This window comes from Somniosus microcephalus, chromosome 2 (assembly GCF_052327205.1).
Source record: "Somniosus microcephalus isolate GS21.2 chromosome 2, FLI_Smic_1.0, whole genome shotgun sequence".
In the NCBI taxonomy this organism is placed as follows: domain Eukaryota; kingdom Metazoa; phylum Chordata; class Chondrichthyes; order Squaliformes; family Somniosidae; genus Somniosus; species Somniosus microcephalus.
This window is the reverse complement of record NC_140988.1, coordinates 256884173-256908235: the sequence shown is the minus strand read 5'-3', so window position 1 is coordinate 256908235 and position 24063 is coordinate 256884173. Positions and strand designations below refer to the sequence as shown.

The 24063-nt window shown below is 45.7% G+C and overlaps 1 protein-coding gene across 6 annotated transcripts in view; it reads left to right on the top strand.

Annotated features, from left to right (window-relative positions):
- The window catches only part of rgs7bpa (regulator of G protein signaling 7 binding protein a), a 176578-nt gene that overhangs the window by 123024 nt on the left and 29491 nt on the right, over positions 1–24063 (top strand). For all 6 annotated transcript variants that reach the window (XM_085971270.1, XM_085971296.1, XM_085971304.1 and 3 more), the window contains one exon: positions 9846–9976. In XM_085971270.1, coding sequence (XP_085827396.1) covers positions 9846–9976 — 131 coding nt within the window. The remainder of the gene's footprint in view (positions 1–9845; positions 9977–24063) is intronic.

Genomic DNA, 24063 nt, shown 5'->3' with positions numbered 1-24063 from the left:
CACATATATTCCTTTACGTATATGTATGTATGTTTTATATTCCTTTACTAATGTGTATGAATGTATATTTTTAATTATGATTTTCCAATAAGTTACTTTCTCTGAAAGTCATAATTAAATAATACATTCATACACATAAGTAAAGGAATATATACATAACACGCAAAGGAATATATACAGACATACATACTTTCAGAAGCTCCACGATAAGAAATATCTTCCTCCGCAGCCTCTGGAGCAACTGTACCCATGCTTTTTTCATGTGTAAGTTGTAATGACTGGACCTCACTGAAAGCATTAATGAAAGCGGCGAATTATACTGCGCACGCGCTGCCTGTGCAGTCGCACGCGTTCTGCCTCTGAACCCCTTCATTCAGAGGACAGGAAATGCCGGTTTTCCCCACATGCACTGTGCATGCTGAAAACCGGCATTTCATCCGGCCAGATGCGTAAGTACCCCGACCGTACTAGCGCATTTGGAAGGGAATTACTGGGCCAACATTTTACATGTCAATAAAATAAAAAATTTAACAATTGCACAACTTGCCCCCTCGCATCTGCGACTGAGGGTCCAAGGAGGTGCATTGCGCAAGAGGTCATCATCGTACGTATCCTCACACTGTTCCCTTTGGGGAACTGTATGAAGTGGTGGAAGGGTTTATGACCGTGATTAACGCTCATTCCGTGACCGTAACCATCTTTGAACCAGCCATTAGGGTGGTTAGTCCTATGGCGGGCGGGTTTTACGGGCTCCCACAACCCATCTGAGGGGGGGGGGGGCCACCAACACCCACGGACGCAAGCATCCCACTGGATGTTCACCCAGAATTTAAAGTTGGAGCTCCGACTCCACTTGCCGGGACTGTCTGGAGTGGGGTTCAAAACCCTACTCCTTCTGGCCCAGCGGCGGGGATGCTTACTGCTACGCAAAAGGCCCACTCCGCACAAAAGGTGACACCCATACGTTTCCTGCGCCCTTTCCCTCCCCGTGACTGGAGCCCTATGCTGCCATTTCACGTTGCTAATTGGATTGGGCCTTTGTCATAGCGGTAGGATCCCCGCCGCTGGGCCAGATCAGGGTAGGGTTTCGAACCCCGCTCCAGACAGTCCCGGCAAGTGGAGTCGGAGCTCCGGCTCTAAATTCTGGGTTGACATCCAGTGGGATATTTGCATCCGTGGGTGTGGGTGGCCCCCCCTCCTTGTATAGCTTGTGGGAGCCCGTAAAACCCTCCCGCCATAGGACTAACCGCCCTAATGGCTGGTTCAAAGATGGTTACGGTCACGGAATGAGCGTTAATCATGGCCATAAATCCTTCCACCACTTCATACAGTTCCCCAAAGGGAACAGTGTGAAGACACGTATGACGACGACATTGCTAAATAAATAAATGGAATTAAAAGAATTCTTTTAGGGCTTTTAAAAGTCTTTAAATTGCTTTAATTCTCTTTAAAACTACTTCAGATTACTCAAAATAATGTAAACATTTGAAAAAGTTTATGAAAGTTACCAAAATCTTCAAACAACTTCCAAAAACCTATTTAAACTGCTGCTTTGCATGTAAAAATGGTTAGCAGCTTGACAGAAACATTGGGGGCGTGTCCAGTGAAACTGAGACCTCAAGGGGCGTGTCTCACTTGCACTGCACGCTCCTGACTTCGCGCTGGCTGCACTCCTGGGCGGCGTGACGTCATACGCTGCCCGGGATTCTTCTTCTGGAAACACCAATTCCAGGCGTCCCTGGAGCTGATCAGCAGTAGCGCGGGGTAAGTGTAAATACGGGGCTTGCACGCGCTGCAAGCCCCGTTCTGGAATTTCTGGGCCAATATTGTAGTCAGCAACTTTCCTTTATTTGACACTTATACAATAAATGCTGTTCATTGTGCCATAAATTCACATAGAAACATAGAAACATAGAAGATAGGAGCAGGAGTAGGCCATTCGGCCCCTCGAGCCTGCTCCACCATTCAATGCGATCATGGCTGATCATCCAAATTCAGCACCCGGTCCCTGCTTTCTCCCCATACCCCTTGATCCCTTTAGCCTTGAGAAATATATCCAACTCCTTCTTGAATATATTTAATGAATTGGCCTCTACTGCCTTCTGTGGTAGAGAATTCCACAGGTTCACCACTCTCTGGGTGAAGAAATTCCTCCTCATTTCTGTCCTAAATGGCCTACCCCTTATCTTTAGACTGTGACCCCTGGTTCTGGACTCCCCGACCATCGGGAACATTCTTCCTGCATCTAGTCTGTCCAGTCCTGCCAGAATTTTATAAGTTTCAATGAGATCCCCTCTCATTCTTCTAAACTCCAGCGAGTACAAGCCCAATCGACCCAATCTCTCCTCATACGTCATTCCTGCCATCCCAGGTATCAGCCTGGTGAATCTTCGCTGAACTCCTTCCATGGCAAGAACATCCTTCCTCAGATAAGGCGACCAAAACTGCACACAATACTCAAGATGTGGTCTCACTAAGGCCCTGTACAACTGCAGCAAGACATCCTTGTTCCTGTACTCAAACCCTCTCGCTACGAAGGCTAACATACCATTTGCCTTCTTAACCGTCTGCTGCACCTGCATGCTTACCTTCAGCGACTGGTGCACAAGGGCACCCAGGTCTCGTTGCACTTCCCCTTCTCCCAATCTATTGCCATTCAGATAATAATCTGCCTTCCTGTTTTTGCTACCAAAGTGGAAAACCTCACATTTATCCACGTTATACTGCATCTGCCATGCTTCTGCCCAATCACCCAACCTGTCCAAATCATCTTGGAGTTTCTCGGCATCCTCTTCACAGCACACACGCCCGCCCAGCTTTGTGTCGTCTGCAAACTTGGAGATATTACATCTAGTTCCCTCGTCTAGATCATTAATATATATTGTGAATAGTTGGGGTCCAAGGACCGATCCCTGCGGTACCCCACTAGTCACTGCCTGCCACTCGGAAAAAGACCCGTTTATTCCAACTCTTTGCTTTCTGTCTGCCAACCAGCTCTCTATCCAAGTCAGTACCTTGCCCCCAATCCCATGTGCCTTAACTTTACACGCTAATCTCTTATGCGGGACCTTATCGAAAGCCTTCTGAAAGTCCAAATACACCACATCCACTGATTCTCCCTTATGTATTTTACCAGTTACATCCTCAAAAAATTCCAGTAGATTAGTCAAGCATGATTTACCCTTTGTAAATCCATGTTGACTTTGTCCGATCCTGTCACTGTTTTCCAAGTGCTCTGCTATTACATCTTTTATGATGGACTCTAGCATTTTCCCCACTACCAATGTCAGGCTTGCCGGTCTATAATTCCCTGTTTTCTCTCTGCCACCTTTTTTGACTAGTGGGGTAACATTAGCTACCCTCCAATCGATGGGTACTGTTCCAGATTCCATTGAATGTTGGAAGATGATCAGCAATGCATCTATTATTTCTAGGGCCACTTCCTTATGTGCCCTAGGATGTAGATAATTGTGGTGTATGTGCCTTTAAGAGCAATTGTGGTGTATGTGCCTTTAAGAGCCCCAGGTGTGCGTAATGCCGGTAATTGCCACTTGGGCTATATAAGCCTGTGTATTGTGTATATCCTTTAGAACCCCCCCCCAGACTTGCTTAGTAAATACCTATGAACCAACTCCTGTCTTCAGTGTCTTTATCTACACACGGACACTACAGTGGCGACGAAGTGGAAACGGACTTACCTGCAATTCGGCAGCACCTCAAGGACATCGATTCCTCCAGCGTCCAGAAGACTCAAGGAAGTTATAGAAACTGTGGTTTCACCAGCTGTCCAAGCTGGTGGCAGGTACTGTGCTAATCCTTCCTGGGCGTCAGGCTGGGGCTCCAGCGTCGGGCTCTACAGCTGAGACAGGCAGCGAAATCGGAGGCAAGCAATAACGGACTGGGAGGGTGCACTCGGGAGACAGCCGGCGCGGCAAGCAGGTCAGCGTTTAGACCTCCGTCGGGAATGAGTCTCCAACAGAGAATAAACGGAAACCACAGTAAAACAGCGTTGTTATCGATAGCAGCGGCGGGAAAGCGCAGGAAGCGCCATATCGTTGCTACAGAGAAAAAAAAAGCGCGGGAAGTGCCATATCTTTTTTTTGAAATGCCTAAGTCTGGCAATATGGATGCTTTTGATAACGAAACAGAGCCTAACTTTGGCAATATTGATGTTTTTGATAACAAGATAGAGAATTGGACCACATATGTAGAAAGAGTGGAGGTGTTTTGCACCGCAAATGGAATAGAAGATGAAAAAAAAGCTTCAGTGCTTCTGGATCTAATGGGCGCAGAAACATACAAGCTGTTACGCAACTTAATCACTCCAGCCAAACCGATGGACAAGAATTTTGAGGAGATTGTTGATACCCTACACTGCCAATTCGAGGCAGATTCTCTGCAAGACAAATTCATCTGCGATCCCCTAAGTGTAGAAACACAAAAAAAGGTATCTTCTGGAAAAGATTTAACACTGGACAAGGCTTTCAGTGCAATAGGAGCGGCAAATATACAGCAAAGGCCACAGGACTTCAGCACCCATGAAATGACACGGGGTTTCAAGAGATGTTATCGCTGTGGCAGATCCAACCATGACCAGAGGGATTGCTGGTTCAAAGAAAAAGCATGCAGGCGATGCGGAAAGGTGGGACACATTCCACGTGTATGCCGATCTGAAAATAAAAAATCCACTAACGGGAAAAGAATCAATAAGGAAAAGCACAGAAAGGTACAAATGATGACGGACAGTAGCTCCAAAGACCAGAAGAGCGATAGCGACTCCGGGAACAAGAGACTAAGCTCTCTCAAATTACATAATGTAATTGCCAATGAAGATTACCAGACCATTTGGGTTACCCTCATAATAGCAGGGTCCCCAGTTAAAATGGAGCTAGATACAGGATCAGCTCTAACTGTAATAAATCGACGAGATTACGAGAGGCTATTTTCGCATATACCTCTAAAAGACACATCCATTATCTTAAAAACATATACGGGGCAGAAAGTATACCCCAAAGGAAAAATAAAGGTGCCTGTGGTATACAACGGCAAAGAAATACAAAAGTTATATTTATACATTCTACAAGATGGTGGTCCACCGTTGTTGGGACGTGAATGGATCAGGAAGATACGTTTAGACTGGCACTCCATTCAGGCACTGACGGTGACCAGTAAGGAAAAAAACAATGATGACATCATACCTGAACGATTAAAAGACATCTTGGCCAACGCCAAAGAAGTGTTTCAAGAGAAACTAGGAACCTTGAAAGGCATCACCGCCTCAATAAAAGTGGAAGATGCAGCAATTCCAAAAATTTTTAAGGCAAGACCGGTGCCATACGCAATACGTCCGGCAGTCAAGGCAGAGCTGGAGAATTTGGAAAAGGCAGGCGTATTATCCAAAATAGATTGGAGCGAATGGGCAACACCCATCGTTCCAGTCATGAAAAAAGCATTGAAAAATAACTCTGAGGAACAGAGAAAAATTCGCATCTGTGGGGACTTTAAGGTGACTGTAAACCCGGTCCTTCACACGGTACAGTATCCTCTTCCGAGGATAGAAGATATTTTCGCCTCACTATCCGGAGGAAAACGTTTCACAAAAATTGACTTGGCACAGGCATATCTACAGATGGAGGTTGAGGAGACCTCTAAAAAGTATCTCACAATAAACACACACAAAGGCCTGTACCAGTACAATCGACTGTTTTTTGGAGTAGCATCAGCTCCAGCTATCTGGCAAAGAGCTATGGAGCAAGTCCTGCAAGGGATTCCGGGAACTCAGTGTTACCTAGACGACATCCTTATAACAGGAGAAAACGACAACGAGCACCTTGCCAATTTGGAGCAGGTGCTCACTAGGCTGAAAGAATGGGGCCTACAAGCAAATCGCCCCAAGTGCGAATTTTTCCAAAATCAGATATCATATTGTGGCCACATAATTAATAAGGAAGGGTTGCATAAGTCACCTGAAAAAATTGAAGCAGTTATAAAAGCCCCAGCACCTGAAAATGTTTCACAATTGAGGTCATTCCTGGGATTAATAAATTACTATCATAAATTTTTACCGAACTTATCAACTATTCTACACCCTCTTAATGATCTTCTACACACAGGAGTGATTTGGAAATGGAACGAAGACTGTAAACGTGCCTTCCATAAATGTAAAGACTTAATCACATCCGAGAAAGTTTTGGCTCATTACAACCCATCACTACCAATCAGACTGGCGTGCGATGCATCCCCTTACGGCATAGGAGCGGTATTGTCCCATAGATTCCCTGATGGCTCGGAACGGCCGATAGCTTTTGCGTCACGCTCATTGAACTCAGCTGAGCGTAACTATTCCCAGATAGACAGGGAAGCACTCAGCCTGGTATGGGGAGTGAAGAAATTCAACCATTACCTACACGGACAAAAATTTACCTTGCTGACTGACCATCAACCCCTCATCTCCATATTCAACCCTAAGAAAGGTGTCCCCATTATGACGGCACAAAGACTACAGAGGTGGTCCCTTTTTCTAGGGGCACACCAATACAACATTGAATACAAAGGGTCAAAACAGCATGGGAATGCTGACGGTTTATCGCGCCTGCCGTTGCCAACGATAGAAGAGGCACCTACAGTAGACCCAGTAGAGATATTCCACTCTACTATAGTGGAATGTCTACCGGTGACAAATTCTGCCATTGAAAGGGAGACCAGAAATGACCCTACTCTCTCACGGGTCTACGATTTAACAATGAAGGGATGGCCAGCACATGGTGAACCATTGTTGCCAGCATTCTCGCAAAGAATAGAACAGCTGTCAGTGTGCCGAGGAACCTTGCTGTGTGGATCCAGAGTGGTGATTCCACCCAAACTCCAGGATAAAGTGCTAAAGGAGCTTCACGAGGGGCATCTGGGTGGAGTGAAAATGAAGAACCTAGCTAGGGCTTTTGTATGGTGGCCAGGTATCGATGGAGACATCGAAGACATGACCAAGAGCTGCCTAGGATGCCAGAAGGTCCAAAATGCTCCGCCACAGGCCCCTCTACATCCATGGGAGTGGCCCTCATCTCCCTGGCAAAGGGTGCACATCGACTTTGCTGGTCCATTTATGGACTCAATGTTCTTAATCGCAGTTGATGCACACTCCAAGTGGCCGGAGGTAATAAAGATGTTCTCCACCACCACGGAAAAAACCATCACAGTATTAAGGACCATATTTGCCAGGAATGGGCTGCCGGAACAGATATGTTCTGATAATGGACCGCAATTTGTGTCCGAAGAATTCAGAAAGTTCTTAAAGAACAATGGGGTAAAGCACTACACGTCCGCCCCATACCATCCCGCCACCAATGGATTGGCTGAAAGGTTTGTCCAGACCTTTAAGAAGGCCATAAAGGCCATGGGTAATGAAGACATAAAACTTCAGCACAAGGTGGATAACTTCTTATTTGCATATAGGAATGCAACACATATGGTTACAAACCAAACTCCCGCCATGATGTTCTACAATAGAAACCTAAGATGCCGGCTGGATTTGGTCAAGCCCAACATCCGAAGGGACGTGGAGAACCGGCAGTTTCAGGGCATGAATGAAAGGCCAACTAGGGCCTTCCAGATAGGCCAACCGGTTTTGGCCCGGGACTACCGTACCGAGAAATGGCAGCCTGGAACTATCTGCACACGACTAGGACCACTGATGTATACCGTGGACATCGGAGAAAGCATAATAAGGCGCCACGCTGACCAAATCATCAAGTCATCCGAAAAGGGACAACCTACACCACCACGCTATACATCTAACGATGAAGTAGAGATACCCATATCTACCTCCGATCCGGTGATACTGGAACCCGATGAACCCGACACTGGCCTTCAAGCCGAATCAGCCTTGCCAGAAGAACCTACTACACCACCAGAAACTACTACACCCCCGAGGCGTTATCCGGACCGAGTCAGGAAGCCTCCTGAGAGACTAACTTATAATGAATTAATACAGCAATGTATATTATTTTGCATATAACATGTAATTAATAATTACTTAAAATATGATGTACTAGTTAGCTAGAAGGGGAGGAATTGTGGTGTATGTGCCTTTACGAGCCCCAGGTGTGCGTAATGCCGGTAATTGCCACTTGGGCTATATAAGCCTGTGTATTGTGTATATCCTTTAGAACCCCCCCCCCAGACTTGCTTAGTAAATACCTATGAACCAACTCCTGTCTTCAGTGTCTTTATCTACACACGGACACTACAATTATCAGGCCCTGGGGATTTATTGGCCTTCAATCCCATCAATTTCCTTAACACCATTTCCCTACAAATACTGATTTCTTTCGGTTCCTCCCTTTCATCAGACCCTATGTTCCCCGACATCTCTGGGAATTTATTTGTGTCCTCCTTTGTGAAGACAGAACCAAAATATGTATTTAATTGGTCTGTCATTTCTTTGTTCCCCATTATAAATTCCCCTGATTCTGACTGCAAGGGACCTACGCTTGACTTCACCAATCTTTTTCTCTTCACATATCTATAAAAGCTTTTACAGTCAGTTTTTATGTTCCCTGCAAGCTTACTCTCATATTCTATTTTCGCCTTCTTAATTAATCCCTTTGTCCTCCTTTGTTGAATCCTAAGCTGCTCCAAATCCTCAGGTTTACTGCTTTTCTGGCCAATTTATATGTGCTCTCCTTGGATCTTATGCTATCCCTAATTTCCCTTGTTAGTCACAGTTGAGTCACCTTTTTTGTTTTATTTTTATGCCAAACTGGGATGAACAAATTCTGTAGTTCATCCATGCGGTCTTTGAATGTTTGCCATTGCCTATCCACCGTCAACCCTTTGAGTGACATTCCCCAATCAATCCTACCCAACTCGCGCCTCAGACCATCGTAGTTTCCTTTGTTTAAATTCAGGACTTTAGTCTCTGAGTCAACAACTTCATTCTCCATCTTAATGAAGAATTCGATCATATTATGATCGCTCCGACCCAAGGGGTCTCGTACAACAAGATTGTTAATTAATCCTTTCTCGTTACATAATACCCAGTCTAAGATGGCCTGATCTCTGGTTGGTTCCTCAACATATTGGTCCAGGAAACCATCCCGTAAACACTCCAGGAATTCCTCCTCCACAATATTGTTACTAATTTGGTTAGCCCAATTTATATGTAGATTAAAGTCACCCATGACGACTGCAGTGCCCTTATTGCACACTTCTCTAATTTCCCTTTTAATGCCATCCCCAACCTCCGCATTACTGTTTGGAGGTCTATATACCACTCCCACTAACGTTTTCTGCCCCTTGGTATTTCTCAGTTCTACCCATTCAGATTCCACATCATCAGAGCTAATATCCTTCCTTACAATTGTGTTAATCCCTTCTTTAACCAGCAATGCTACCCCACCTCCCTTTCCTTTTTGCCTATCTTTCCTGAATATTGAATACCCCTGGATGTTGAGTTCCCAGCCTTGGCCACCCTGGAGCCATGTTTCCGTAATCCCAATCAAATCATAATCGTTTACCTCTATTTGTTATAGAACAAAGAGGAGATCTCTGTGGTATAAAAGATTGTTTTATTTTTTTAATTACTGTTGTGAAATTGGCAAATTATATCTCTTTGAAAGTAGATTTTAAAAGGTTATTATTTGCCTATTTTCAAGGTATGTTAAAACTACATCAGTGTTGGGTCACTATGAAGCAACATTCAAAAGAATATTTTTAAACATGTAAATTTTTTTAAGAATGGGAAGCACAATAGACATCCTTTTTTTCTTTAATACTCTTTCAAATGCAATGCACATGTTTTGAATTTAAAATGTATTCAAGATGTGTACTGTTTATGTTATGTGTTGCAGTGCTGAAGATGGGGAAATCCATCCAGAAATCTGCAGGCTTTACATCCAGCTGCAGTGCTGCCTGGAGATGTACACAACAGAGATGCTGAAATCGGTCTGTCTATTAGGATCCCTTCAGCTTCATCGGAAAGGTATTATCGCTTTCAGTATTTTATTAAAGTCTATTTGTCATTAGGATCTATAAGAGCAGAAATTCCTGGTGTAAACACTGTGGTCACTCAAAGAGATGTGGATCTTTAAACTGGTTGGAATATGCAATTATCTACATACAAATTCCTTGCATCAGCTGTGCTATTCGAGGTGGTAGAGAGATGGGCGGGGGGAATGGAAGAATGGGGAAAGCACCAAGGTATAAGCTGCATACATATGAGAAGGGACTGAAAAGTGGAACCACCCTGTTTTGCTCCTATGTGCCTCCTAACACAGAGTTTAAGAACAGTAGAAAGGTGAGAGCTCTCGAGTAATTACCTGGCTATGAAATGGTGGTTGATGTTGTGAGTTGAAAAGGGTGGGGGTAAAAGGAAGCTTCTCACATTGCAAAGGTGTGTGAGTGATGTTCCAGAAGGGTCCATGTCGGGGACTCTCGCATTTACTCAATGTATAAATCATATGGACTTCTGAATTGATGAAGCAGTATTAGAATTTGCAAATGACATCAAATTGACTTTTTTCTTTGGAACTGAAAAGTCTTAAAGATTATTAAAGATTATGATAAGCAAAATAATAGATTGTTTGCACCATGAGATAGTAATGCGAGGGCACATATTTAAGATAATCACAAAAATCACTCTATTCCTCGATTTTGAGATATGCTTGTTTAGGTAGAGTTTGCTGATCTAAGGAATTTATTTGTCCTGCATTTCCCGGCATTATTCTTTCAAAGGTGTTACATCCATCTTCTACTGAAATATTAACAAACATCCTCCTCCAATGCATTTGTCTCAATTCTTCCCTCATCTCTTTGAATTTAATCTTTTTAAAGTTATAAATCTGGCTCGTGGTCTTAAGTATAATTATGTTCCTGATCATACTAAACTTGATTGTTCCATAGTTAATATCCCCTGGGGCACTACGACTTCCATTTCTTGTACATTATTTGGGTCATTTACGAATACCGGGTCAAGGTGAGCACGGCCCCTTGTGGCTTTCCTTACGCACTGAGTTGTGAAGCAGTTATGCATTAAATTTACCAACTCTTACTCAAAACCACTTGGGTTTTGCTAATTTATATTGGGTTAATTGAAGTCTCCCATTAAAATAACTTTTCCGTTCTCACACACCCTTCTTATCTCTTCAAATAGCAAACTGTCCTCCTTCTTGTGTTGAGCTGGTGGTCTACAGCTTATTATCTCTGCATATTGGGGATCTTCAGCTTCAATGGATCAACTTGTGAGCCCATTGGGGAACCCATAGCAAACCTATAAATTCAACACCCATGCTGATAGTATTAATAACTTCAGCCTGCAATTTCCTATGAAAAATCAACTTTTATAGCAGTTGGCCACACCATCCCATTTTAAAATGAAGTAAAATTGTGACTTTTTTTATTTGTTCCTGGGATGTGGGCGTTGCTGGCAAGGCCGGCATTTATTGCCCATCCCTAATTGCCCTTAAGGTGGCAGTGAGCCACCTTCTTGAAACACTGCAGCGAGTGTGGTGAAGGGATTCCCACAGTGCTGTTAGGGAGGGAGTTCCAGGATTTTGACCCAGCGATGATGAAGGATCAGCGATATACTTCTAAGTCAGGTTGGTGTGTGACTTGGAGGGGAACTTGGAGGTTGTGGTGTTCCCATGCACCTGCTGCCCTTGCCCTTCTAGGTGGTAGAGGTCACGGGTTTGGGAGGTGCTGCAGTGCATCTTGTAGATGGTACACACTGCAGACACGGTACGCCGGTGGTGGAGGGAGTGATATTTAAGGTGATGGATGGGGTGCCAATCAAGCGGGCTGCTTTGTCTTGGATGGTGTCGATCTTGTTGAGTGTTGTTGGAGCTGCACTCATCCAGGCAAATGGAGAGTATTCCATCACACTCCTGACTTGTGCCTTGTAGATGGTGGAAAGGCTTTGGAGAGTCAGGAGGTGAGACACTCGCCGCAGAATACCTAGCCTCTGACCTGCTCTTGTTGCCACAGTATTTATATGGCTAGTCCAGTTAAGTTTCTGGTCAATGGTGATCCCCATGATATTGATGGTGGGGGATTCGGCGATGCCATTGAATGTCAAGGGGTAGTGGTTAGATGCTCGCTTGTTGGAGATGGTCATTGCCTTGCACTTGTGTGGCACGAATGTTACCTGCCACTTATCAGCCCAAGCCTGAAAGTCGTCCAGGTCTTGCTGCATGCGGGCATGGACTGCTTCATTATCTGAGGAGTTGCGAATGGCACTGAACACTGTGCTGTCATCAGTGAACATCCCCATTTCTGACCTTATGTTGGAGGGAAGGTCAATGATGAAGCAGCTGAAGGTGGTTTGGCCTAGGACACTGCCCTAAGGAATTCCTACAGCGATGTTCTGGGGCTGTGATGATTGACCTTCAACCACCACAACCATCTTCCTTTGTGTTAGGTATGACTCCAGCCAGTGTAGAGTTTTACCCCTGATTCCCATTGACTTCAGTTTTAGCAGGGCTCCTTGATGCCACATTCAGCACCTGGTGCTGCTCCTGGCATGCTCTTCTACACTCCTTATTGAACCAGGGTTGGTCCCCTGGCTTGATGGTAATGCTAGAGTGAGGGATATGTTGAGCCATGAGGTTACAGATTGTGCTGGAATACAATTCTGCTGCTGCTGATAGCCCACAGCACCTCATGGATGTCCAGTTTTAAGCTGCTGGATCTGTCCCATTTAGCACGGTGGTAGTGCCACACAACACGATGGAGGGTGTCTTCTGTGTGAAGATGGGACTTCATCTCCACAATGACTGTTCTGTGGTCACTGCTGCCGATGCATCATGGACAGATGCATCTGCGACAGGTAGATTGGTGAGGACGAGGTAAAGTAGGTTTTTCCCTCGTGTTGGTTCTCTCACCACCTGTCACAGGCCCAGTCTGGCAGCTATGTCCTTCAGGACTCAGCCAGCTTGGTCAGTAGTGGTGCTACCGAGCCACTCATGGTGATGGACATTGAAGTCCCCCACCCAGAGTACATTCTGTGCCCTTGGCACTCTCAGTGCTTCTTCAAAGTGGTGTTCAACATGGAGGAGTATTGATTCATCAGCTGAGGGAGGGCGGTAGGTGGTAATCAGCAGGAGGTTTCCTTGCCTATGCTTGACCTGAAAACATGAGACTTCATGGGGTCCAGAGTCAATGTTGAAGACTCCCAGGGCCACTCCTTCCCGACTGTATACCACTGTGACACCACCCCTGGTGGGTCTGTCCTGCCGGTGGGACAGGACATACCCAGGGATGGTGACGGAGGAGTTTGGGACATCGGCTGAAAGGTATGATTCTGTCCATGTCAGGCTGTTGCATGACTAGTCTGTGGAACAGCTCTCCCAATTTTGGCGAGTAGGACTTTGAAGGGTCGACTGGGCTGGGTGTGCCATTGTCGTTTCCGTAGCCGGTGCCAAGGTCGATGCCGGGTGGTTCGTCTGGTGGTCTTATTGTTTTTCGTAGCGATATTTTTACAACTGAGTGGCTTGCTAGGCCATTTCAGAGGACAGTTAAGAGTCAACAGCATTGCTGTGGGTCTGGAGTCACTCACATATAGGCCAGACCAGGTAAGGACAGCAGATTTCCTTCCCTAAAGGACATTAATGAACCAGATGGGTTTTTACGACAATCTGAAAGTTTCATGGTCACCATTACTGTTACTAGCTTTTTATTCCAGATTTATTTATCTGAATTTAAATTCCCCAGCTGCCATGGTGGGATTTGAACTTACGTCTCTGGATCATTATTCCAGGCCTCTGGATTACTAGTCCATTATCATAATCACTATGCTACCATTCCCTATACCGACCTACTGCTATAATCCCACCCCAAAAAATGGCACCAAAACTTTCTGCCAACGAGATTGCCAGTCATTGTTGCCACCCAGCCAGGGCCTGACACGCTGGATGTAAATATTGGAGGGTGGTATGCCTCACATTCCCGCACAATTTTCCTTAACTTTATTCCTTACATGACCTCTCAAAGAACTGCCACTATTGAAGCGGCAATATGAACAGCACCAGAGTATCCCTGAGACAGATGCCGCATTGAGAAGACCATTTTGGATTTTTTGGAGTGAAGCTTGTTTCTCCGAAGACAGTTTTTCTGAGCAGTTCAGAAAGTAAGGCTTGGGTCTTGACAGGGGTGGTTTGCGTAGGCAAGGGGTCGGGGTTTCGGACAGGAAACTTGGAAGTCCGGGTTCCCCCGCATGCTGTAGAATTTTAACTCTACAGCGTGCGTCTTTTTTCTTTCTCACCCGGAAGTCAGCCTGATTGACAGGCTTGGCTCCCAGTCAGGCGAGAAGCACTCCAGAGGAGGCTGCAACCGCAGGTAAGGAGCCTGCAACTGCTAGTTGGCGCTTGAGGGTGGGGGATGGGTCCAATCCCTGCTCCCCGATCCCCGATCCGGGTGGAGGTCTGATCCCTAACCCCGGGGACGGGTCCGATCTCTGATTGGGGGATCTTTGGGGAGCCTGATGTGGGGGGTCCAATCCCAGGGAAGGAGGTAAGCTTGGGAGGCCGGGTGTGGTGAAATAAGTCTTATAAGTATATACTTTATTCTACCTGTGTATAGTTTCCTATTGTAATCTATTGTAACCCTGCTGTTTTCTTGGTTGGCCAGGAATGCTGATGTACTGTATACCACTCTGCTGTGCCATTGATTGTCCTGATCTGTTACTTCGCCCCTGGCTCCACCTCCTAGTTCACTTCTGAGAAGCTGGTCAGAAGGCTAACATGTGTGTTCTGTTCTGTCCAGTTCTAAGCTATTAAAAGCCAACTGTTTGAGTTATAACTACCAGTCTCTGTAGCTATTTAAGGTATATCAATTTTAATAGCTTATTACTTCCAGGGATGGACAGACTCCTGAAGCCGGAGCGTCTAGACAGTGATCCACATTCGGCGGACGCATCGAAGAAATTCGCACATTGGCTCCGGTGTTTCGAACATTTCATTGCATCGCTCGATGATGGGGCCAACAAACTGGGCCTACTGACTAACCTAGTAAGTCGTCGGACTTACTCGCTAATCGAGGACGCTTCTACATACGAGGATGCACTCGCGACTCTCAAGGCCCAATACCTGAAGCCTGTTAACGAGGTGTATGCCAGGCATCTCTTGGCTACCCGCAGGCAACTACCGGAGGAATCGCTGGATGATTTTCTACAGAATCTAAAGGCCCTGCCGAAGGACTGCAACTACAAGGCCGTAACGGCCATTTTGTACCAGGAAGAAGCGGTTCGCGATTCGTTTATATCGGGCCTTCGATCGAATTACATTAGGCAGAGGTTGCTTGAAAGGGACACTCTGGATCTAAAGACGGCCGTGGCTACAGCTCGATCGCTGGATGTGGCGCAGAAGAACTCCGAGACCTATGCGTCAGGCCATGCGGCCCTCTCAGCCTCGTGCGCTCCGAGCGAGGAGGCGCCATCCTCTCCGCCTGGGCCTCGGACCAGCCCTACACCACGGGAGTCTCCATCCAGCCCCACCATTGCAGCGATGTCCCGCGGACCAAGATGCTACTTCTGCGGCCAGCTCAAGCACCCCAGACACCGATGTCCTGCGAGAGACGCCACATGTTTCAAGTGCAAGAAACGGGGACATTTCAGCAAGGTATGTAAGGGGAATCCCATACCTGATACAGTCTCCGCGGCCCTACACGTGGTCCCAGAATTTGATACCGTCTCAGCGGCCGCCTACGGATCTACGATAGCCTCAGTCATGGTTGACCAGTCCAGACTGCATCCACTGTCAAAGTCTATGATGGACGTTAAGGTAAACGGACACCTGACGAAGTGTTTAATCGATTGCGGGAGTACTGAGAGTTTTATTCACCCTAGCCTCATCAAACCGTACTCTCTAAAGGTGTACCCTACCCGGAGCAAAATCGCAATGGCATCTAAGTCCCTCACTTCGGAGGTAATCGGTTTCTGTAAAGTAACACTGACTGTTAAGGGCACAGAGTATAAAGGTTTTAAACTCCTTGTGTTGCCACAGCTCTGCGTGAAACTAATTCTAGGCCTAGATTTCCAGTGCCACCACGAGAGCGTCACACTTGCATATGGCGGATCCCAGCCCCCCGCTCACAGTTTGCGGCCTCTCCACTTTAAAGATAAGCCCGCCATCCCTGTTTGCGAACCTCGCCCCAAACTGTAGACCTATCGCGACCAAAAGTCGACGGTACAGTTCGGAAGATAAAAAATTTATAAAAGAAGAAGTAGGAAGGCTACAGCGGGAGGGTATCATCGAAAATAGTAATAGCCCGTGGCGTGCTCAGGTAGTGGTGGTTAAAACTAACGAAAAGAAACGGCTCGTGGTCGACTACAGCCAGACCATCAACATATATACGCAACTAGATGCTTATCCCTTGCCTCGCATCTCTGAGATGGTGAACCAGATTGCCCAGTATCGTGTGTTTTCCACTATTGACTTAAAGTCTGCCTATCACCAGCTCCCCATAAAAGTAGATGACCGTCCTTATACGGCTTTTGAAGCAAATGGACGCCTGTACCAATTCCTTAGGGTACCCTTCGGGGTCACGAATGGAGTTTCCGTTTTCCAACGGGAAATGGACCGTATGGTAGATGAGAATGTGTTGGAGGCAACATTTCCGTACCTGGACAATGTTACTATCTGTGGATGCGACCAACAGGAGCATGACCGGAATCTCGCTAAATTTCTAGAGACTGCCCAAAAGCCAAACCTGACCTATAACGAGCGCAAATGTACTTTCAACACTACTCGTCTGTGTATTCTCGGCTGTGTGGTAGAGAATGGGGTAATCGGGCCAGACCCTGAATGATTACGCCCGCTTAAAGAACTACCACTGCCACATAACCCTAAGGCCTTAAGAAGGTGTCTGGGATTCTTCTCTTATTATGCTCAGTGGGTGGCCAACTATTCGGACAAAGCCCGAACCCTTATCAAGTCGACGTCCTTCCCTCTATCAGTAGAAGTGCAGGAGGCATTCACCAACATCAAATGGGACATTGAAAAGGCCGTGTTATGTGCTGTAGATGAGAGGATACCCTTCCAGGTAGAGAGCGATGCTTCTGATTTTGCGTTGGCTGCAACCCTCAACCAGGCCGGGAGACCGGTAGCCTTCTTTTCCCATACACTACAGGGTCCTGAAGTCAGGCATTCTTCCGTTGAGAAGGAAGCACAAGCAATTATCGAGGCGGTCAGACATTGGAGACATTATCTCGCCGGCAAACGTTTCACACTCCTCACTGACCAGCGGTCTGTGGCCTTCATGTTTAACATGAAGCAGAGAGGCAAGATAAAAAATGACAAGATCCTAAGATGGCGGATAGAACTGTCCACTTACGACTACGATATTATGTACAGGCCAGGAGCACTCAATGAGCCACCCGATGCCCTGTCTCGAGGGGTATGTGCCAGCCTTAGTACTGACAAGCTCCAAAGTCTCCACGACGCACTCTGCCACCCAGGAATCACCCGATTGAATCACTTCATCAAGTCTCGCAACTTACCCTACTCCATTGAGGAGGTCCGAACGATGACCAGAGCCTGCCGCGTTTGTGCGGAATGCAAACCCCGCTTCTACAGGCCCGAACAAGCTCACCTCATCAAGGCAACTCGGCCATTCGAGCGCCTAAGCCTTGATTTCAAAGGTCCTCTCCCATCGGTTGATCGTAATGTCTATTTCCTCAACGTTATAGACAAATACTCTCGTTTCCCCTTTGCCATTCCCTGCCCGGACATGACCAGTGCTATGGTAATCAAAAGCCTCTGCAACTTATTCTGTCTGTTCGGTATGCCCAACTATATCCATAGCGACAGAGGGACGTCGTTTATGAGTGATGAGTTACGCCGGTTCTTACTATCAAAAGGGATTGCTACTAGTAGAACCACTAGCTACAACCCCCAGGGCAATGGGCAGGTTGAGAGGGAGAATGCGACAGTGTGGAAGGCAGTCGTTCTGTCTTTAAAATCGAAAGGCCTACCGACCTCTCGCTGGCAGGAAGTTCTTCCCGATGTACTGCATTCCATAAGGTCTCTGCTGTGCACCGCAACAAATGCTACTCCTCATGAGAGGATGTTCGGTTTCCCCAGGAAATCTTCCTCAGGTATTTCACTACCCGGGTGGTTGATGTCCCCGGGCACTGTACTGCTACGAAAACATGTGAGAGGTCATAAGACTGATCCCCTAGTGGAGGAAGTACAGCTCCTCCACGCCAATCCTCAGTACGCGTATATCCAATACCCTGATGGACGTGAGGATACTGTTTCAATAAAGGACCTGGCTCCGGCAGGAGAAGAGAGAGAGAGCGATGCTGCTAGCGAAGATGCGGGTGTGGAGCACCGTGATGCGCCGCCTGTGGGGGTGGGATGCCCGGAGGTACAAGACGTACAAAACGTCGTTTTGGAAAACCCAGCAGACGCCGGGACGGCGGAGGAACCTGAGCAAGTCCCCCAAGAGGTTCCTCGGCCAACGCTACGTCGCTCACTACGAACTGTAAAACCCCCGGTCAGACTTAACTTATAGGAGGGGTGAATGTGGTGAAATAAGTCTTATAAGTATATACTTTATTCTACCTGTGTATAGTTTCCTATTGTAATCTATTGTAACCCTGCTGTTTTCTTGGTTGGCCAGGAATGCTGATGTACTGTATACCACTCTGCTGTGCCATTGATTGTCCTGATCTGTTACTTCGCCCCTGGCTCCGCCTCCTAGTTCACTTCTGAGAAGCTGGTCAGAAGGCTAACATGTGTGTTCTGTTCTGTCCAGTTCTAAGCTATTAAAAGCCAACTGTTTGAGTTATAACTACCAGTCTCTGTAGCTATTTAAGGTATATCAATGGGGAAAGCACTCCTGCTCCTTCTGGCCCACAAACAGTAGTGTAAAGGCACTTACCTTCTCCCTGAAGCAGTCCTCGCCCCCCTTGAGCTTGGCGGGTTTCCTGAAGCATAAGAACATTAGAACATAAGAATTAGTAGCAGGAGTAGGCCATACGGCCCTTCGAGCCTGCTCTGCCATTCAATAAGATCATGGCTGGGAAAGAGGCCTGGGAAACCCAGCTAGCCAAGGTTAAATCTGCAAAGCAGGTTAAATCTGAGGCTGCCAGTCTTATTAAAATATTTAAATTGCCAACCCACCTCCTGGGAGCGGGTTGACTGCCCAACCCCTGTCCCATCTCCATTAAACCCAGAAATGGGCGGGTTGAAGGCGGGTTGGGGTCAGGTTTGAGATTTTTTTAAATTTTAACATCTCGCCCGACCCCAACCAACCTGTTTTTGGGGGTTAAAATTCACCATTAAGTTTATGGACTGAGGAAGTATATTTCCCAATGGGAATCCCTTGATTCTCTGCTATGAAGAGGAGGAGGATGAGGACATAGAAGATATGGTTTACAGATGTGGGTACCCAGTCGTTCAAGGTCTTACTTAATTTCTCTTCCCCTCAATACCTCATAAAAGCTGCACTTTCCCCCTGGAGGATATTGGGAAATTTTACCAGCTGTTGGCGGAAGACTTGAATCCCACTTCCAACAGGAGAGCAGAGATGGTTGGTCCCAAGGTGCTAGCTATGCTACTGTAGGTATTGAATGTTAATGTTTTCTATATTCTATGCTCCCTTTTAGTCCTTAGTCACCGATGCACTAAAAGTGAACAGGAGCAATGCTGCCCATGCTGAAAACTGACCAGCACTTGCTGCACTTCCGTATTTTAACCCTTGTTCAAAATAGGAGTAAACAGTGAATAGTTAAGTTAAATTTGCAGAGGGAAGCACTAGTGGAGCGAATAAAGCTGTACGCAAGCCTTAATTGACCTTACTAGTATGTTCAGGTTTTAGCTCCATTTTGAAGCAATTTGGGGTCTGCAATTTACCTTTGCTGCTGATTCCTCAATATTCCTCATTCCCATATTTAATGCATACGGCAATGGGTGCTAGCTGACAAACTTCGCCCGAGATAATACTCTAGGTTACCTGGCTTTCCAAAGGCAGTGGCCCCGATATTTACCGAGCCATGCGTTCAGAGCAAGGGGGAGGAGTTATGAAGGTGAAGCCCGGAAGGCGTGTTGGGTTTGGGTTTGAAATTTTTAAAAATTTAACTTCGCACCCGACTCAAACCCACCCTTTTTTGGGGGTTAAAATTACCCCCAATGTTGCTGTTGGATTTTGTGGTGTTATGTAAATGAGTAATTGGTTCTACTTCAGGAATAATTACATTCATTATTTTTAGAACTATATCATTGTCGTGAAAGTATTTACTCACAGTGCACAGCACCGCTGACCATGCTCTAACTGACCAATGCCCTTCCCACTATTAGATATACAAATTTGTTGAAATGACAGTGAAAGATATTTAGTAGTGAGTACATTCGTATGAAATTCCACTGTCCACTATTTTAAAGAAGGCATTAACCCTTTTAAGGCAGTGTTGTCCAATACGTTAGCCACTAGCCACATGTGGCTAATTGGGAATCCAGATGTGGTTAATTGTATTTGTAATCAGTAAATACAGAAAGAATAATAGGCACCATATTGATCTCAATACTCAAATTCGCACAGAGTATATGCATGTGTACTTTAACCTTTTTTGTGGGCCTGCTGATAAAATGATAAGATGATGTGTTTTTCATTGTTGTGAGTGCTTTACTTCCTTGGTTACTGAACAGTGGTGGATGTTTGTTAAGTAAAGATACATGGGAAGTACATTTCCCTCTATTGTGCTGTCTTTCGGATGAGACGTTAGGTGGGCGTAAAATATCCTATGGCATTATTTCGAAGAAGAGCAGGGGAGTTGTCCTGGCCAACTTTTACCCCTCAACCAACATCACTAAAACAGATGCTCTGGTCATTATCACATTGCTGTGTGTGGAACCTTGCTGTGCGCAAATTGGCTGCCGCGTTTCCTACATTTCATCACACTTCAAAAGTACTTCATTTGCTGTAAAGTGCTTTGGGCCATCCTGAGGTTGTGAAAGGCATTATATAATGCAAGTCTTTCAGTCTTTTTATTACGTGAGTGCATGTAAGGCGTTTTCTACTAAGATTTGGTGCATACGATTATAACGGTGCCATTGTAGTCACATCTGTGGCTAGTCAGCGATTTCTGTTGGACAACACTGTTTTAAAATGAGCAAGCTAACATCTTCACTATAATAGCAAACAAAGGAACTTCATACGAAAACATGAACTCATTTATTACTAATATTCAACAGTGCAATTTGAATCCAAAAGGGAGATAGAAACAAATAAAGTGAAAGATATAACGGGTGATTTCACGATCTAATGCTTCCAGTGGGGAGAGATGCTCACACAGGGAGCACATCCCAGGAAATTGTGGAATCGCCTCTAAAAAGAGACAAAGACAAAGAAATGAGACAGAAGTCTAGAAATTATTGTAAGTAATGTTATCATACAAATGCTTATCGCATCTGTCTCAAATTCCTTGTTCCAGAATTGCATGTCAGCACATCAAGCTTTCATACAATAACATCACTCAGTCATTTCCACGCGAGAGAGAAAAAAGAAGAAAATAAAGAGTAATAAATATATAAAAAGAAAAGGTTCAATCTGTTTATTTGTTGGTTTGTTTCATGGTAACAAACTGAAATGGCCTTTCCAGCTCATTTATTGCTATAACACCAGAACTGGGCAGAGAATGAGGGAGGAATTAAACTTGCGGCTGCCTATTTTGTACCTGTAAAATTTTGTGACGCAAACTGGAAGCATTAGATCGTGAAATCACCCGTTATATCTTTCACTTTATTTGTTTCTATCTCCCTTTTGGATTCAAATTGCACTGTTGAATATTAGTAATAAATGAGTTCATGTTTTCGTATGAAGTTCCTTTGTCTGCTATTATAGAGAAGATGTTAGCTTGCTCATTTTAAAACAGTGTTGTCCAACAGAAATCGCTGACTAGCCACAGATGTGACTACGATGGCACCGTTTTAATCATATGCACCAAATCTTAGTAGAAAACGCCTTACATACACTCACATAATAAAAAGAAAGAAAGACTTGCATTATATAATGCCTTTCACAACCTCAGGATGGCCCAAAGCACTTTACAGGAAATGAAGTACTTTTGAAGTGTGATGAAATGTAGGATGAAACTGTTGCACCTGATCAATATGGTGGAAGTGCCCGTCACACCATATTGGCTCAGGTGACCTTTAGTTGTCCAGGCGCCTGCCTGAAACAGGCATTAGACTCCTTAAATATGCAAATTAGGGCCCTACGCTGATTGTAGGACCCCAAAATCAAAATTCAGGTAGGAATGAGCCGACCTGTTAGCCAGCTCCGCATGTGAGCTGGACGATTTCCCACTCTTCCTGACCACTGAACTTCAGTGGGGCTCCCGTTTAGCGCCCGCAGTGCACCAGCGGCATTTAAACGAGGCCCAAAGCCGAATTTGGCTCAGGCCTCAGGCCGGCATGTTACTACTAATTATTGCAATACACCAGAACATAAATGTCACTACCAATTACAAGAAATGCTTAGCATACATAAACAGGCATGAACAGCATAACTTCAATATCTGTGCCTAGGATGGAAAGGTGATCAGTCTTCCTCCTATCGATGGCACCGGCATCACAAATCACCCCGAGAACTCTGCCTGACTGGGGTACTTGGCTTTCCTTATACAGGAAACTTTGGTTTATCCGGAGGTTGTATGTCCGGAAACCTCGATCTAACGGCAGAAATCAGCAGCCATTTTGTTAAGGTTTTTTCTTTTTTTTTCTCCTAGCATTTTTTCAAACAGTCAGTCTCTGGAAAGCCTCTCTGAAGCTGTTGCTAAGCTACAGAGACGCTTCCAAGGTATGGGCCGACTGTTTACAAGCTGTTGCTAAGCAACAGTGTTTGTTGTCAGATACGGAGATGAAAACCTCCGTATCCTTCAACATTAGCGCTGGTCTGTCCGGAAGTTTTCATAGATCGGCATCACGCCGGTCCCGTCGGTGCCGGATATCGCGAAGTTTCCTGGTATTGGTTTTTAACGGATGTCTTGCACAATTAGAAACATAGAAACATAGAAACATAGAGATAGGAACAGGAGTAGGCCATTCGGCCCTTCGAGCCTGCTCCGCCATTCAATGAGATCATGGCTGATCTTCGTCTGAGATCATAGCTGATCTTACCAGTTCAGTACCCCGTCCCCGCCTTTTCTCCGTAACCCTTAATCCCCTTAGCCTTCAGAAATATATCCAATTCTCTCTTGAAAATATTTATTGAATTAGCCTTCACAGCCCTCTGTGGCAGGGAATTCCACAGGCTCACCACTCTTTGAGTGAAGAAATTCTTCCTCATCTCTGTTTTAAATGATTTGCCCGCTATTTTTAGACTGTGGCCCCTGGTTCTGTGCTCCCCGGCCATTGGAAACATTCTCTCTGAATTCAGCCTGTCCAGGCCTGCCATAATTTTATATGTTTCGATGAGATCCCCTCTCAATCTTCTAAACTCCAGTGAGTACAAGCCCAAACTATTTAATCTCTCTTCGTAGGTCATTCCCGCCATTCCAGGTATCAGCCTGGTGAATCGCCGTTGCACTCTTTCCATGGCAAGAACATCCTTCCGCAGATGGGGCGACCAAAACTGTACACAATACTCCAGATGCGGTCTCACCAGCACCTTGTACAGCTGTAGTAAGGTATCCCTATTCCTATACTCGAACCCCCTTGATATGAAGGCCAACATACCATTTGCCTTCTTAATTGCCTGTTGCACCTGCATGCTCTCCTTCAGTGACTGGTGCACAAGAACACCCAGGTCCCTCTGCACTTCCCCATCTCCCAATCTATTGCCATTTAGATAATAATCTACCCTCCTGTTTTTACCCCCAAAGTGGATAACCTCGCATTTATCCACATTATAGTGCATCTGCCACGTATCCGCCCATTCCCCCAACCTGTCCAAATCGCACTGTAGCCTCCTGACATCCTCATCAGAGCCCACCCCTCCTCCTAGTTTAGTGTCGTCAGCGAATTTGGAAATATTGCATCCAATTCCCTGATCCAGATCATTTATATATATTGTGAACAGCTGGGGTCCCAGGACAGATCCTTGCGGCACCCCGCTGGTCACTGCCTGCCACTC